At 34.9% G+C, this 12,737-nt stretch overlaps 1 protein-coding gene across 1 annotated transcript; it reads left to right on the forward strand.

The window, feature by feature from the left end:
• Positions 1-1,907: 1,907 nt before the first annotated feature.
• On the forward strand, positions 1,908-11,395 carry cnstb (consortin, connexin sorting protein b). Its single transcript, XM_016235723.1, has 9 exons — positions 1,908-2,063; positions 4,176-4,409; positions 5,822-5,852; positions 7,425-7,511; positions 8,006-8,111; positions 8,443-8,464; positions 8,546-8,851; positions 10,676-10,811; positions 10,914-11,395. Exons 2-9 carry the CDS (start codon positions 4,407-4,409, stop codon positions 11,123-11,125), a joined length of 903 nt encoding a protein of 300 aa, XP_016091209.1. The 5' UTR covers positions 1,908-2,063; positions 4,176-4,406; the 3' UTR covers positions 11,126-11,395.
• The last annotated feature ends 1,342 nt before the right edge of the window (positions 11,396-12,737 follow it).

Consider the following 12,737-nt stretch of genomic DNA (forward strand, 5'->3'; position numbering starts at 1 on the left):
TCGTGAGAACGCAAAAACATTGAAATATATATATTTTTCTTTCTTCTCATTTTATTTATCTTCATGTCCCCTGAGGAGCTCTGTACAAATCCTCTAACCATCTCAAAATCATCACATTATAGGAAAGCTTCCAATAATGCTGTTCAGGCTCTACTTGAAATCTAAGTTGCTGTCAGTGTTTGTGTTGTTAGCTTTAGCACAGAGAAGGTCAAAACAACACATTGGACTGCAGACTGCTGTCTGAAATTGTTAACCCATGTTTTTTTTTTTAACTGTTCAAATGTTAATTCTGGGTAGTCAGGGTTCAGGATTTCCAACTGCACATTTGCAAATCCTGGGTTAACTTTCCTTCTGGCATATTTACTAGGTTAACAATATTTTAACAGTGTAGCCTACAGCATGCAATGAGCATGTGACCTGTAAAGCTTGTCCATCTGTAAAAATGTTCAACATTTGAATCTGTTTCGTTCTCAAGTATTTCTTGTTTACGATGTGCTGTCTATTGTTAAACAACTCACTGTAACATTCTAGCACCTTATTGTTTCACACAGTAGGCTATATTAGGCCTACTTTTGGAATTCATTTTGCAAGTTTAAACATAGTAACCCATTCCTTTTCAAAATTACTTGTGTAAAATAAAAAAATGCTTAAGCCAAGTTTTAAAGTGGCCTTTATTTGGGGATAAAATTACCTCTGTAAAAGCAACTTTTACTTAAAGAGTTATAGTCACCTTCAAGGTTGTAAAACACTGTAAAGAAGTAATTTTTAACACCCAGTGTATGTTTTGCTGCACTAAACAAAACTACGTTTATTGTAAATGCCTTTTATCCTTATTGTGTATGTGCTAATAAAAGGTTGTTATTCACTTTATAGGTTTTTATTTAAATTAAGCAATGTTTTTACTGAAATTGTAATAATTTATTTATATAATTAATACCCACTGTAATCATCGAAAGAGAAACATGACATGACTTTCTTAAAAACCAGACACTAAAATCTGTGGTTTGTGTTTTTCACAGAGAATTGCTAAAACAGATGAGTCAACTGATCAGCTCATTGTGCTGTCAAAACATGAGATGATTGAGATGAAATGCAGAGTTCACTCAGATGGTACAATAGGATAAAAACGTCCCTATTATGAAGTCAGACACAGTACAGACATGCAGCAGCTCACCGTAATGACTTCATGTTTCAAGGGTTGCGTTTACTTTCTGCTCCAGTTCCTACATTTTCTAACGTCCATTTCATGTTTGCCCTCAAAGCTGTAATGTCAGCACATAGATTATTTATATTTTGGAGAAAGAGTTCTGAAAACATTTTGAATAGCTTTGGATATGATGCTGATGGATTACTGAAACTGAACACAAGACTTTTGCTTTATACCAGCTTTTTGCTGTTGCTGTTGATGAGGGGTAATTTAATTCATAATCGAAGGAAACATTCAGAGGAGTTCATTGCTTATAACATTATTGGATATTGTTTGGTTTTGCAAAGTTGGTGAAGACTATTCAGTCATCAATTTAAAATGCATGTAGTATGAGGTAATTTATAAAAACACAGGCCTAGCCTTGTGTACAAGACTAAATATTGCAGCATTATAGGCTATATAATATATAGGCCTAGTATATTTTTAAAAAATTTGTAGTATAGGCTATTTAATATAATACATTTTTATGCAGCTATAGTAATCATGCATTCTGTGGGTAAATAGAAACGGACATTTGAAACGAATTAATGTGTTTTAAAAAGAACATGCTACAATTTATGTCAAGTTTGATCTTTCTCCAAACACATTTCCAATGTCAGTGCCCCATATGAACCGATGGGTGGCACTAAACGCCCAGCAAGACCGAAACCTTGAAAAGAAACGCCCCTGTTTGGATCGTAAACAACTGCACAGATGCAGAGACAGGCAGGGCATCGAAACTGATTTCAGATCGGTGTGTGTTTGACAGAGAGGGGTCTGGGGTCTCCGCTTGAGCAGCTCTGAGAACAGATATGAACGCTGCGCGTGCGCACGTTTACAGATGCGGACCATTGTAACATCAATACAGAAACTAAACGTAAGTACGACAGGGATATTTCAATGAGTCGTGTGTCTGGGTTTCGTCTTGAAATGGTTCTGATGAAAATAAAACAGTGATAAAGGGCAAGACGCTGTGAAATGGGTACGCGACACTAAAGCACGCGCCCTTTACACCATCTTTCAACGATGTGTAGGCTATTTGTGTGCAAGCTAAGGTAGACTATGTATGCAAAACTAGATTTTTAGGAGAAGTAAGGGATATATAAATGTACCAAAATGACCAACTCACGTTATGATGTTGTATTTACATTTAGTCATTTAGCAGACTCATTAATTCATAATTGTGTAAAATCATTAGAAGTTCAATAAGCTACAAGTTTCAAAGTTGACCAAAAGGGCCAGATAACACATGCCTTTTCTTTTCTTCTTAAAGGGTTCAGATTTAGGATATTATATATGCAAAACTAGATTTTTAGGAGAAGTAAGGGATATATAAATGTACCAAAATGACCAACTCACGTTATGATGTTGTATTTACATTTAGCAGACTCATTAATTCATAATTGTGTAAAATCATTAGAAGTTCAATAAGCTACAAGTTTCAAAGTTGACCAAAAGGGCCAGATAACGCATGCCTTTTCTTTTCTTCTTAAAGGGTTCAGATTTAGGATATTATTTATTTAAAATGTTCCTATGGCATGTGAAAACCTGACTGCTGTTAAACATGTCCTGACATCTAACTCAGCAGGTTATTGGACACACTAATCACTTTGCCTGTCAAAGTATGTTAATTCATGGTATAGTGCACTCTAAAAGTGGTTATTAGCTGTGACTGTGATTTTCAACAACAACAAAAAACACTTAGCCTGTTAGATAATAGTATCACAACCAATAAAATTCATTTTTTTTATGTGGTACCTCAAGGTACTTGAAATAATATAAACAATTCTGAAATGTGTTTCCATATAAAAAAAACAGCATAAAGGTTCAGATTTGAAGTTCTTTAATTTACATGATTGCTGCCAACTACATTAAATTGATCTAAAATGACAATCTTTTCCATTGTTACAAAAATATTTTTTCAAGAAAATGCTATTTTGAACTTTATATTCATCAAAAATTATATATCACATTTCCCACAAAAAAAAGATCGTTTTTAACTTTGATAAAAATCGACATATTATAATCATTTCTGAGTAATAGCTGCTGAAAATTCAGCTTTGCCATCAAAGGAATAAATACAATTTTTAAGTATTAAAATTTATAACAGTTACTTTGTAGTAATAGTTCACAGTACTGTATTTTTGATCAAATAAATGCTACCTTAATGAGCATCACAAACTTGTTTTAAAAACATAAAAAATTCCCAAACTTTTGAACGGTATATGCCTAGTTAGTATATTAAATAAATACTTTGTGCAAACAAAACTGTTGCCCTCTTGCTGCATTAGGTACAGTGTCAATCTCAGCATGTCTTGTTATTTGCTCACCCTGTTGTATATATGTTCACACTGTTCAGCTTTCATAAGGGTTTATCTTGACACCGATCAGGCCAGCTGTGGTCATGTTGTGTCAAGAAACATCTCGACTTTTCTTTCAGCCTTTTCCACCTCATCATACACCCTGTTTTGTTACCACACTGGCATTGCCACTTTATTTACAATGAGGACATCCACACTCCACCCTTTTTCCATCTCTCTGTCTCTGGTTTCAATGCTCGTCCTTCGAAATGCCTGGACAGAGTGAAAGACAAGAGCCCCTATCCCATGAATTATGCATCGCTGCTGTAACTGGTTCATGTTTTTGTACACACCTGTCAGTTTGCGCTTGCTGTTGGCTCCGGGAGTAACTGAAGTGAGTGTTGGTTCACTGTTAGGACACTGTGTTTGTAAGTAAGGCCCGAGATCTGCTTGAAAAAATATTCAGTAACACCAAACCTGTCCTACTTGTGTTTCCACTCTGAATTCTTTTGAGGAAAAAGATTCATTTTATGATAAATGTAATGCATTGTCACTGATGGCAGATAGGAACAGCAGAGTAAAGAATTTGAAAAACAGACATCAAGTCTTTAAAATGTTTCCTCTTGAATTCTGATGAAGATATAGATTCAGTTTCATGACTGTCTATCTTCTTTGTGATCACCTTGCAGTTATGGAGGAGTCCGAGACGAGGAAGTCTGTAAGATGGAAAGAGACGACCAGAATAACTCCGACCGAAGAGGACATCATTACGTCTTACCTAACAGTCTCCGATGAGAATCAGAACAAACTGCAGGAGGCAGAGGCTATGGACTTGCAAGCGGTTAAACTCGACTTAGAGAACAGGAACCCAGAGGAGAGCTCTCCAACAAACACCAAGAGCCATAGCTGCTCTTTAGATCATGGTAAGCCGTTTATATTGCAGTATTCTGGTGCTTTGATTTGCCATATGTTTTTTTTAATGAATAAAATAATACTTAAGTTGTAGCTCCTCCTAATGAAAGTACTTACTTTTTTTTTCTTGGAACATAAAAGGTGTGTGTGTATATATATATATATATATATACACGGTATATATATAGAGAGAGAGAGAATTGCAAGATATAAAGTTATAAATAAGACATAATGTCAGTACAACATAAAGAGATGTTAACTTGCAATTTCATAAGAAAATGTCAGTATTGTTAGATAATCTCTCAATTGAAAGAAAAAAGTCAGAATTGTGAGTTAAAAAGTCACAAGTTACCTTTTTTACTTCATGGCGGTAACAAAAAAACTGAATTACTAGATGTAAACTCAGAATTCAAAGAAAAAAGTCAGTATTGCATAATCTCAGAACCGAGTATATATATATATTTATTGTTACATAATCTCTCAATTGCAAGAAAAAGTCAGAGATGTCAGTTAAAAGTCGTAAATTACCTTTTGTTATTTAAAAAATAATAATTTCATGGCAGTAACAAAAAACAGAATTTCAGGATGTAAACTCAGAATTCAGAGAAAATATTTGAGAATTGCAAAATATAAACTCAGAATTCTGAGAAAAAAAAATCAGAACTGTGAGATATAAACTCAGAATTGCGAGATGTAAAGTCTGAGTTTATATCTTGAGATTATGAGAAAACAAATTTGTGAGATAAAAAGTAATGACTTTTTTTTAATCCTGTGTCAGAAACAAGCTTCAATATCTTTCTGTTTAAACTGCCTCAATAAATTCAGCCAAAACATGATACAAGTAGTACAAAAATGAACTATTCTGTTTTTTCTGTATTTTGTCAGCATTTCCGGCCATCCAAATAAGCTTCAACAATTATTAACTAAACACCATGCACATTTATAATCAGATCTGTCAACAAGACAAACTACCGAAATGTGCTCACTGGAGTTGTTTTTTCAATCTCCCTGTAGAGTTATAATAGGGGGAGCAAATTGCTTCTCAATGAGATTATTATAGTTAGATAAAATCAAGAGTACAGTAGAAAACAATTCATTTTCCTGTCTTACACTAAATATAGACGATCCATGTAAGAGAATTCATTAGATGGGCAAAGATAGAGCAGTTATTTCTTGCACGTGACTTTCCTCGTTCACACTCACTGTCAGACCCATTCACATGTTCATGCAGTACCATCCCTTTAAAGATGCTCTTCACTACAACTAATGAAATCAAGACTCTGGATTCAGATCTAACAGGAAATAGACTTTGATCGACCAGCTGAGAGTCTTTTAACAGAAGACTTGATGAAACTGTCTTTGGAAGATAAATGTGGTAAGGAGATGTAATATTTAACTTGCTGATATTTGCCTTCCATTACAGATAGCGGAGGGCTACTTCCTTGAAAAGGACTGTATCCTTTTTTGAATGTAAATCCACCACTGTATTTCTCCTGGTTTCTGTCTGTTTCCTCTCTGACTTTCCTTTACTATCACTAAATGGTCCCTGTTGATGCTGCTGTCATAGTGACCAGGGCAAGCGTAATCAAGAGTCTCATTAGGGTGTGTCTTTCCATGTTGACTTGTAGGGTGTTGCACAAAAGGAAGGATGTTGATAGATTTTTAAGTAATTTGAAACAGTGAAAGAAAGATTTATTTTATAATTGTCATCATATGGTCTTCCTTTTTTTTTTTGAAAGAAGTCTCTTATATTCACCAAGGTTGCATTAATTGATTAAAAATACAGGAAAAACAGTGATATAATTGTAAAATATTACATTTTTATATAACTGCTTTCAATTTTATATAGTTTAAAATGTACTTTATTCCTTTCATGACAAAGCTGAATTTTCAGCAGCCATTACTCTAGTCTTTAGTGTCACATTATCCTTCAGAAATCATTCTGAAATGCTGATTTGGTGCTCAAGAAACATTTCTTATTATTAACAATGTTGAAAATGGTTGTACTAAAGGGGAGACACTGCAGGCAAAAACACAGTTTTTTCATGCACCCGTCAAGTTTGAGATTTTGGGCTTTTTGGTTTTTCATAAAGTGTTTTTTCAGACTAGTGGAAAGAAAACATCCAAAAGACACTGTTAAGTGTTTCTTTTCTAGCACTTTATCTATTTGTGACAATAGATTTAAATTACAATACATATTTTTAAAGGCCGTTTTCTCAAAATGAGTTTTTTCTCCTATACTGAGCCATAAATCTCCACTTCAGTAGCTCTTACACACCAAACTTAACATTTGTATTCCTGTCTATATCCTGAAGGTTTTTACTGAGGGATTTGTTCATATATAATTTGCTTGATTATATACAACATTTTAATCCCCCCAAAATTGTGAAAATATAGTGTTTTCTGTCCGTTCTAATCATTTTCTGAATTATGGAGTGACAAAAATGAGATGCCCCAAATTCCCTCTGTAAAAACGTTTGACTCTAATATGTCAAAAAAATTAAACAAACATTTTGAAACTGCCTTCACCCAATGTTTAGATTTTTGTACTAGAAATGTATGCAAATTAGCGCATATTTCATTAAATAATGACTCATTTGCATATCTAAACCTATCATTTTAGAAAACTTGTAATGCAAAAAACGTTGGCAATTATCAATGTAATCAATCAGCTGGGTAAGTAAGGCGATAACTATTAGTTATTTTTTACCCTATTCACCTGCAGTGTCTTGCCTTAATATTTTTGTGGAAACTATGATAATTTTTTTTTTCAATTCTTTGATGAATAGAAAGTTCATAAGAGCAGCATTTATTTGAAATGGAAATATTTTGCAACATTATAAATGTCTTTACTGACACTTTTGGTCAATTTAATGCATTCTTGCTGAATACAAGTATGCATTTCTTAAAAAAATAACAAATCTTTGAAAAGGGTATATATAGAATATGGATACACACACACACACACACACACACACACACACACACTTTTAAGTGTTGGTTTCTTTAAGCATCGAGCATTTCAGATCAGTGGGCAGTGGAGTTTCTTCATCTGGAGAAGCTGTATCATGAAAGACTGCTGTCTAATCTGGCCTCCATACAAGAGAAATGGGGTAAGGATGCCAGATGATTATGGATAATAATATGAAAAAATACTTCCTGAAATAACTTTTTAACCAGGGGAGGTTACATTGTTTACATGTGAGGGAATTTCCTGAAGCATTGTTTTATCTGGTAAGGATGAGACTCCTTTTGTAAATAGGACAAATGCTAGTTTCATCCTTCATAACTAAACAGAAGTGGAATGGTTTGAGCTCAGGAAATTGCTCATTTCCTAACTGCACTTCATTGCCCAGACCACATGTGACTCTGTTATTTAACCAGTATCACTGAAGTACAGAGGTCAGACTCTCCCTTCTTATCTGATTAACTGGCAACAAGACCTGACTGTGGACTGTAGCTTTTTTGGTACGAAATATTAGGAACTGAGAATAGCATGCATGTTTTTAGATTGCTTTCACATATTCTATGAGTAGGTAAATGCATGGGAGACTATGAGACACAGTCAAAATGATTCAAAGACTCAAATCCATATGTTTGGTTTCAGAGTCCCAGAGGACAATCAGCGTCCAAACTGAAAGTAACCCGAATGGAACTGACAGAGAGAGAGAGCATATGGAACTGTTGAGTCATATCTGCAAAACACACCAGAGGTGAGACTGTGTGCAGACAAGGACTGTCCAAGCAAGTAGAAAATAATAATAATAGCATTTTATTTCCTTCCCTAAAATATTTATTCCTGACAAAACCAGGCCTCATCAAGCCCCATCAATTTAAACAGATTTATAGGGGAAACATAAAAAAATTAGATGTATGTACTTTTCCTTATTTTCACGTTTTACTTTACTTCATTTTTTACTTTATATATATATATACATACATACATACATACACACACACACATATGCATACTTACACAAATTAAACATTTAGATGTGCATATTATATTACATAGAAAATTGAATTCTACTTCTCCTTTTTCAGACCTAACCTCTCTTTGGAAAAGGTAAAACATTACACTTGTTTTATTAGCCACCTATGCAGTTTATGTTTTTGTGAGTCTGATTAAAGCCTTCTGTTATTGCAGAACATGGACGACATAAAACTACACAACTGCCCAAGCCTCGTGTCAAAACACAGAAAATCAAAACAAGAACAAGCTTCAGTGAACTCGACCGAGAGAGAGAACCGGGCGGAGGACTGCTCATGGCCAGAAGCTGAACAGGAGCCAGAAGAGGACTGTGAATTGAATGAGGAGGAGGAGGAGGAAGAAGAAGAGGACGAGGAAGGTCTTGAGGAGGATGAGTGCTGGAATGACGAGCTCCAGGATGACACAGTCGTTGACGGCCAGGTTCCTGCGGATGAGCTGGCCAGCCTTATTCAGGTAGAAGAGGTAAGACGCTGTAGGAGTGATGTTAATCTCTTACATGTTACCATCTGCCCTTAGAAAAACTAAGCATGCTGAGACACCATCCGTCTGCTGCAGTCTTTCCAAACCATCCGCTTACTGAACGATTTGTATTCCTCAGGGCCTAAGTATGCAATGTATTAATCTGGGTCCTCAAATTGAATTTATATGACTTTGTAAAAGGTCAAGTGGGACTTTCTTCCAATTCTCAAGCCACATTTCTTAGCCACAGGGTTTCTCTGCTTTGTGAAAGTAAAATAGCGTGATGTCATCCACAGCATTATGGCAGCCAGCTGCAGGAATTTTATAAAGAAGCGTTCAGGGAGTGTATGGTTTCCCAAAGCTATTGGGTGTGGTCATCTTAAATAACAGTCCAACTGCATAAACCTTTTCCAGAGCTGCGTCAGACACGCACTGTGTCAGAAAGAGTTCCTGACTTTTTCAATCAACACACACGACAGCTAAATGATGCATTACATGATTTGTTTGTTTGTTGTACACTATTATTTTATAGTGATTTGAAGACTCTGCAATTTTGTTTCGGCCTCTGATTTGACTTGAAAAGCAAAAACAAAACCAAACATTTTTTTTTACATCGTGACATACTATGAGCCATATTAGAAAAACAAACATGTAAACGTAAAAAAAAAACATGTAAATGACAGGATTTTCATTTTTATATCAACTATCCTTTGTGAAAAACAAGTGTGCTGAAATGAATTGAATTTGCACTTGTAGTGTGCTTCAAATCTTAAAAGTATATTTAAAAAATCATCCACAGCATTATGGCAGCCAGCTGCAGGAATTTTATAAAGAAGCGTTCAGGGAGTGTATGGGTTCCCAAAGCTATTGGGTGTGGTCATCTTAAATAACAGTCCAACTGCATAAACCTTTTCCAGAGCTGCGTCAGAGACGCACTGTGTCAGAAAGAGTTCCTGACTTTTTCAATCAACACACACGACAGCTAAATGATGCATTACATGATTTGTTTGTTTGTTGTACACTATTATTTTATAGTGATTTGAAGACTGCAATTTTGTTTCGGCCTCTGATTTGACTTGGAAAAGCAAAAACAAAACCAAACATTTTTTTTTTACATCGTGACATACTATGAGCCATATTAGAAAAACAAACATGTAAACGTTAAAAAAAAACATGTAAATGACAGGATTTTCATTTTTATATCAACTATCCTTTGTGAAAAACAAGTGTGCTGAAATGAATTGAATTTGCACTTGTAGTGTGCTTCAAATCTTAAAAGTATATTTAAAAAATATGAAATACATATAAGAAATAAAAAGGCTATAAAAGTGCACTTCAAGCGAGTACACGTTCATGACTTTCTTGCACTGAAGGACTCTTTTAAAAAAAGTGCACTTTGTTTGATGTTAAATTATTTTTTTTCAGATCGCTATGGTTTATTAATCTTTTGTCATGCTTTACATAAGTACACTTGTTTTGATTTTAGAACAAAATATGAAATTACATAAAGATGTGCTTAAAAAAGCACTGTTCAAATCAAATACGTTTTTTATATATATGGCGTAAAATAATAAACTAATACATTTTCATGTATCTGTAAATAACTTGCCGTTTTCTGTCTGAAAATATTACATTTAGTTCGCGCTTGTATAATTTCCATAAAAATACTCTTTAAAAGTGCACTTATTTTTCCCAAGGCTGTTGCACATACTGACCCCTTGTGGTTACTTGCTGTTATTACATTATTTGCTATGAATGTGTTCTTAAAAATCATATTGTACAGTCTATTTGAAGCATTTTCATACTTTATTTCTGATATTTCTGTAGAGGTTTCCCTCAGACGGCTTAGTGTCTATTTTAAAGAAGAGAGTCTGCGCCAGGGAAACAGAGAAAGACTCGCTGCTAAAAGACTCAACCAAACGCAGAGTCCGCTTTAGAGAGCCAGGCGATGCTTTCGATCAAGGTACGATTGTAAGCATATATTCAGACAGGGCCTTTATGTATTCAGATTTCTGTTCTGCATTAATGTGAGACTGATCAAAGCTCATCTTTCTCATGCATACAGATGAGTCGGCCAGAAACTCTTGCCTCATCCTTCTCGTCTTGTGTCTGGTTACTGTGGTGATTAGCATGGGTGGGACTGCTCTTTATTGTCTCGTTGGAGGGGCGTACTCAAACGTGTGTGCTGACTTCTCGCAAAACGTGGACTTTTACTTTGGACCTGTACGACGAGGAATGGACGCTCTCGCACAGTGGCTCTCTTCTGATGCATCATAGCAGCTATTTTATGCAGTGGAACTATTTCTTCATATTATCATTTCCAATGATTAACAACAGTATTCCTCTTGAGATAATATGCACTAATGTACATTACCAGACGGGCCTTAATAAATGTTGCTTTAGTGAGTCACACAGGGCTTCCTAATGCATAAATACATTTGTATAATGTATTTAATATTGGTACAAAAACAGGTTATTACAGATAATCCTTATATAACACTAATTATAGATAATCTTAATATACTGTACCACTGCCATTCTTTGAATCAGTAACCATAAGTGCACTTAAAGCGAGTACACGTTCATGACTTTCTTGCACTGAAGGACTCTTTTAAAAAAGTGCACTTTGTTTGATGTTAAATTATTTTTTTTCAGATCGCTATGGTTTATTAATCTTTTGTCATGCTTTACATAAGTACACTTGTTTAGATTTTAGAACAAAATATGAAATTACATAAAGATGTGCTTAAAAAAGCACTGTTCAAATCAAATACGTTTTTTATATATATGGCGTAAAATAATAAACTAATACATTTTCATGTATCTGTAAATAACTTGCCGTTTTCTGTCTGAAAATATTACATTTAGTTCGCGCTTGTATAATTTCCATAAAAATACTCTTTAAAAGTGCACTTATTTTTCCCAAGGCTGTTGCACATACTGACCCCTTGTGGTTACTTGCTGTTATTACATTATTTGCTATGAATGTGTTCTTAAAAATCATATTGTACAGTCTATTTGAAGCATTTTCATACTTTATTTCTGATATTTCTGTAGAGGTTTCCCTCAGACGGCTTAGTGTCTATTTTAAAGAAGAGAGTCTGCGCCAGGGAAACAGAGAAAGACTCGCTGCTAAAAGACTCAACCAAACGCAGAGTCCGCTTTAGAGAGCCAGGCGATGCTTTCGATCAAGGTACGATTGTAAGCATATATTCAGACAGGGCCTTTATGTATTCAGATTTCTGTTCTGCATTAATGTGAGACTGATCAAAGCTCATCTTTCTCATGCATACAGATGAGTCGGCCAGAAACTCTTGCCTCATCCTTCTCGTCTTGTGTCTGGTTACTGTGGTGATTAGCATGGGTGGGACTGCTCTTTATTGTCTCGTTGGAGGGGCGTACTCAAACGTGTGTGCTGACTTCTCGCAAAACGTGGACTTTTACTTTGGACCTGTACGACGAGGAATGGACGCTCTCGCACAGTGGCTCTCTTCTGATGCATCATAGCAGCTATTTTATGCAGTGGAACTATTTCTTCATATTATCATTTCCAATGATTAACAACAGTATTCCTCTTGAGATAATATGCACTAATGTACATTACCAGACGGGCCTTAATAAATGTTGCTTTAGTGAGTCACACAGGGCTTCCTAATGCATAAATACATTTGTATAATGTATTTAATATTGGTACAAAAACAGGTTATTACAGATAATCCTTATATAACACTAATTATAGATAATCTTAATATACTGTACCACTGCCATTCTTTGAATCAGTAACTATACATGCATTGAAATAACTGCCTATGCAGCCAGCGATATAGTTTTTTGTACATTTTAGTACTCCAAGACACTGTATTCCATGCTTATCTTTGTATTTATGCTT

This window comes from Sinocyclocheilus grahami, unplaced genomic scaffold (assembly GCF_001515645.1).
Source record: "Sinocyclocheilus grahami isolate Dianchi unplaced genomic scaffold, SAMN03320097.WGS_v1.1 scaffold473.1, whole genome shotgun sequence".
NCBI lineage: Eukaryota > Metazoa > Chordata > Actinopteri > Cypriniformes > Cyprinidae > Sinocyclocheilus > Sinocyclocheilus grahami.

Excerpts from the sequence above, each read along its gene's own strand:
- cnstb (XM_016235723.1), top strand. Across the intron at positions 5,853-7,424 it reads CTACTTCCTTGAAAAGGACT|ATCAGTGGGCAGTGGAGTTT; the intron begins GTATCCTTTTTT and ends CGAGCATTTCAG. Across the intron at positions 8,852-10,675 it reads GCCTTATTCAGGTAGAAGAG|AGGTTTCCCTCAGACGGCTT; the intron begins GTAAGACGCTGT and ends ATATTTCTGTAG.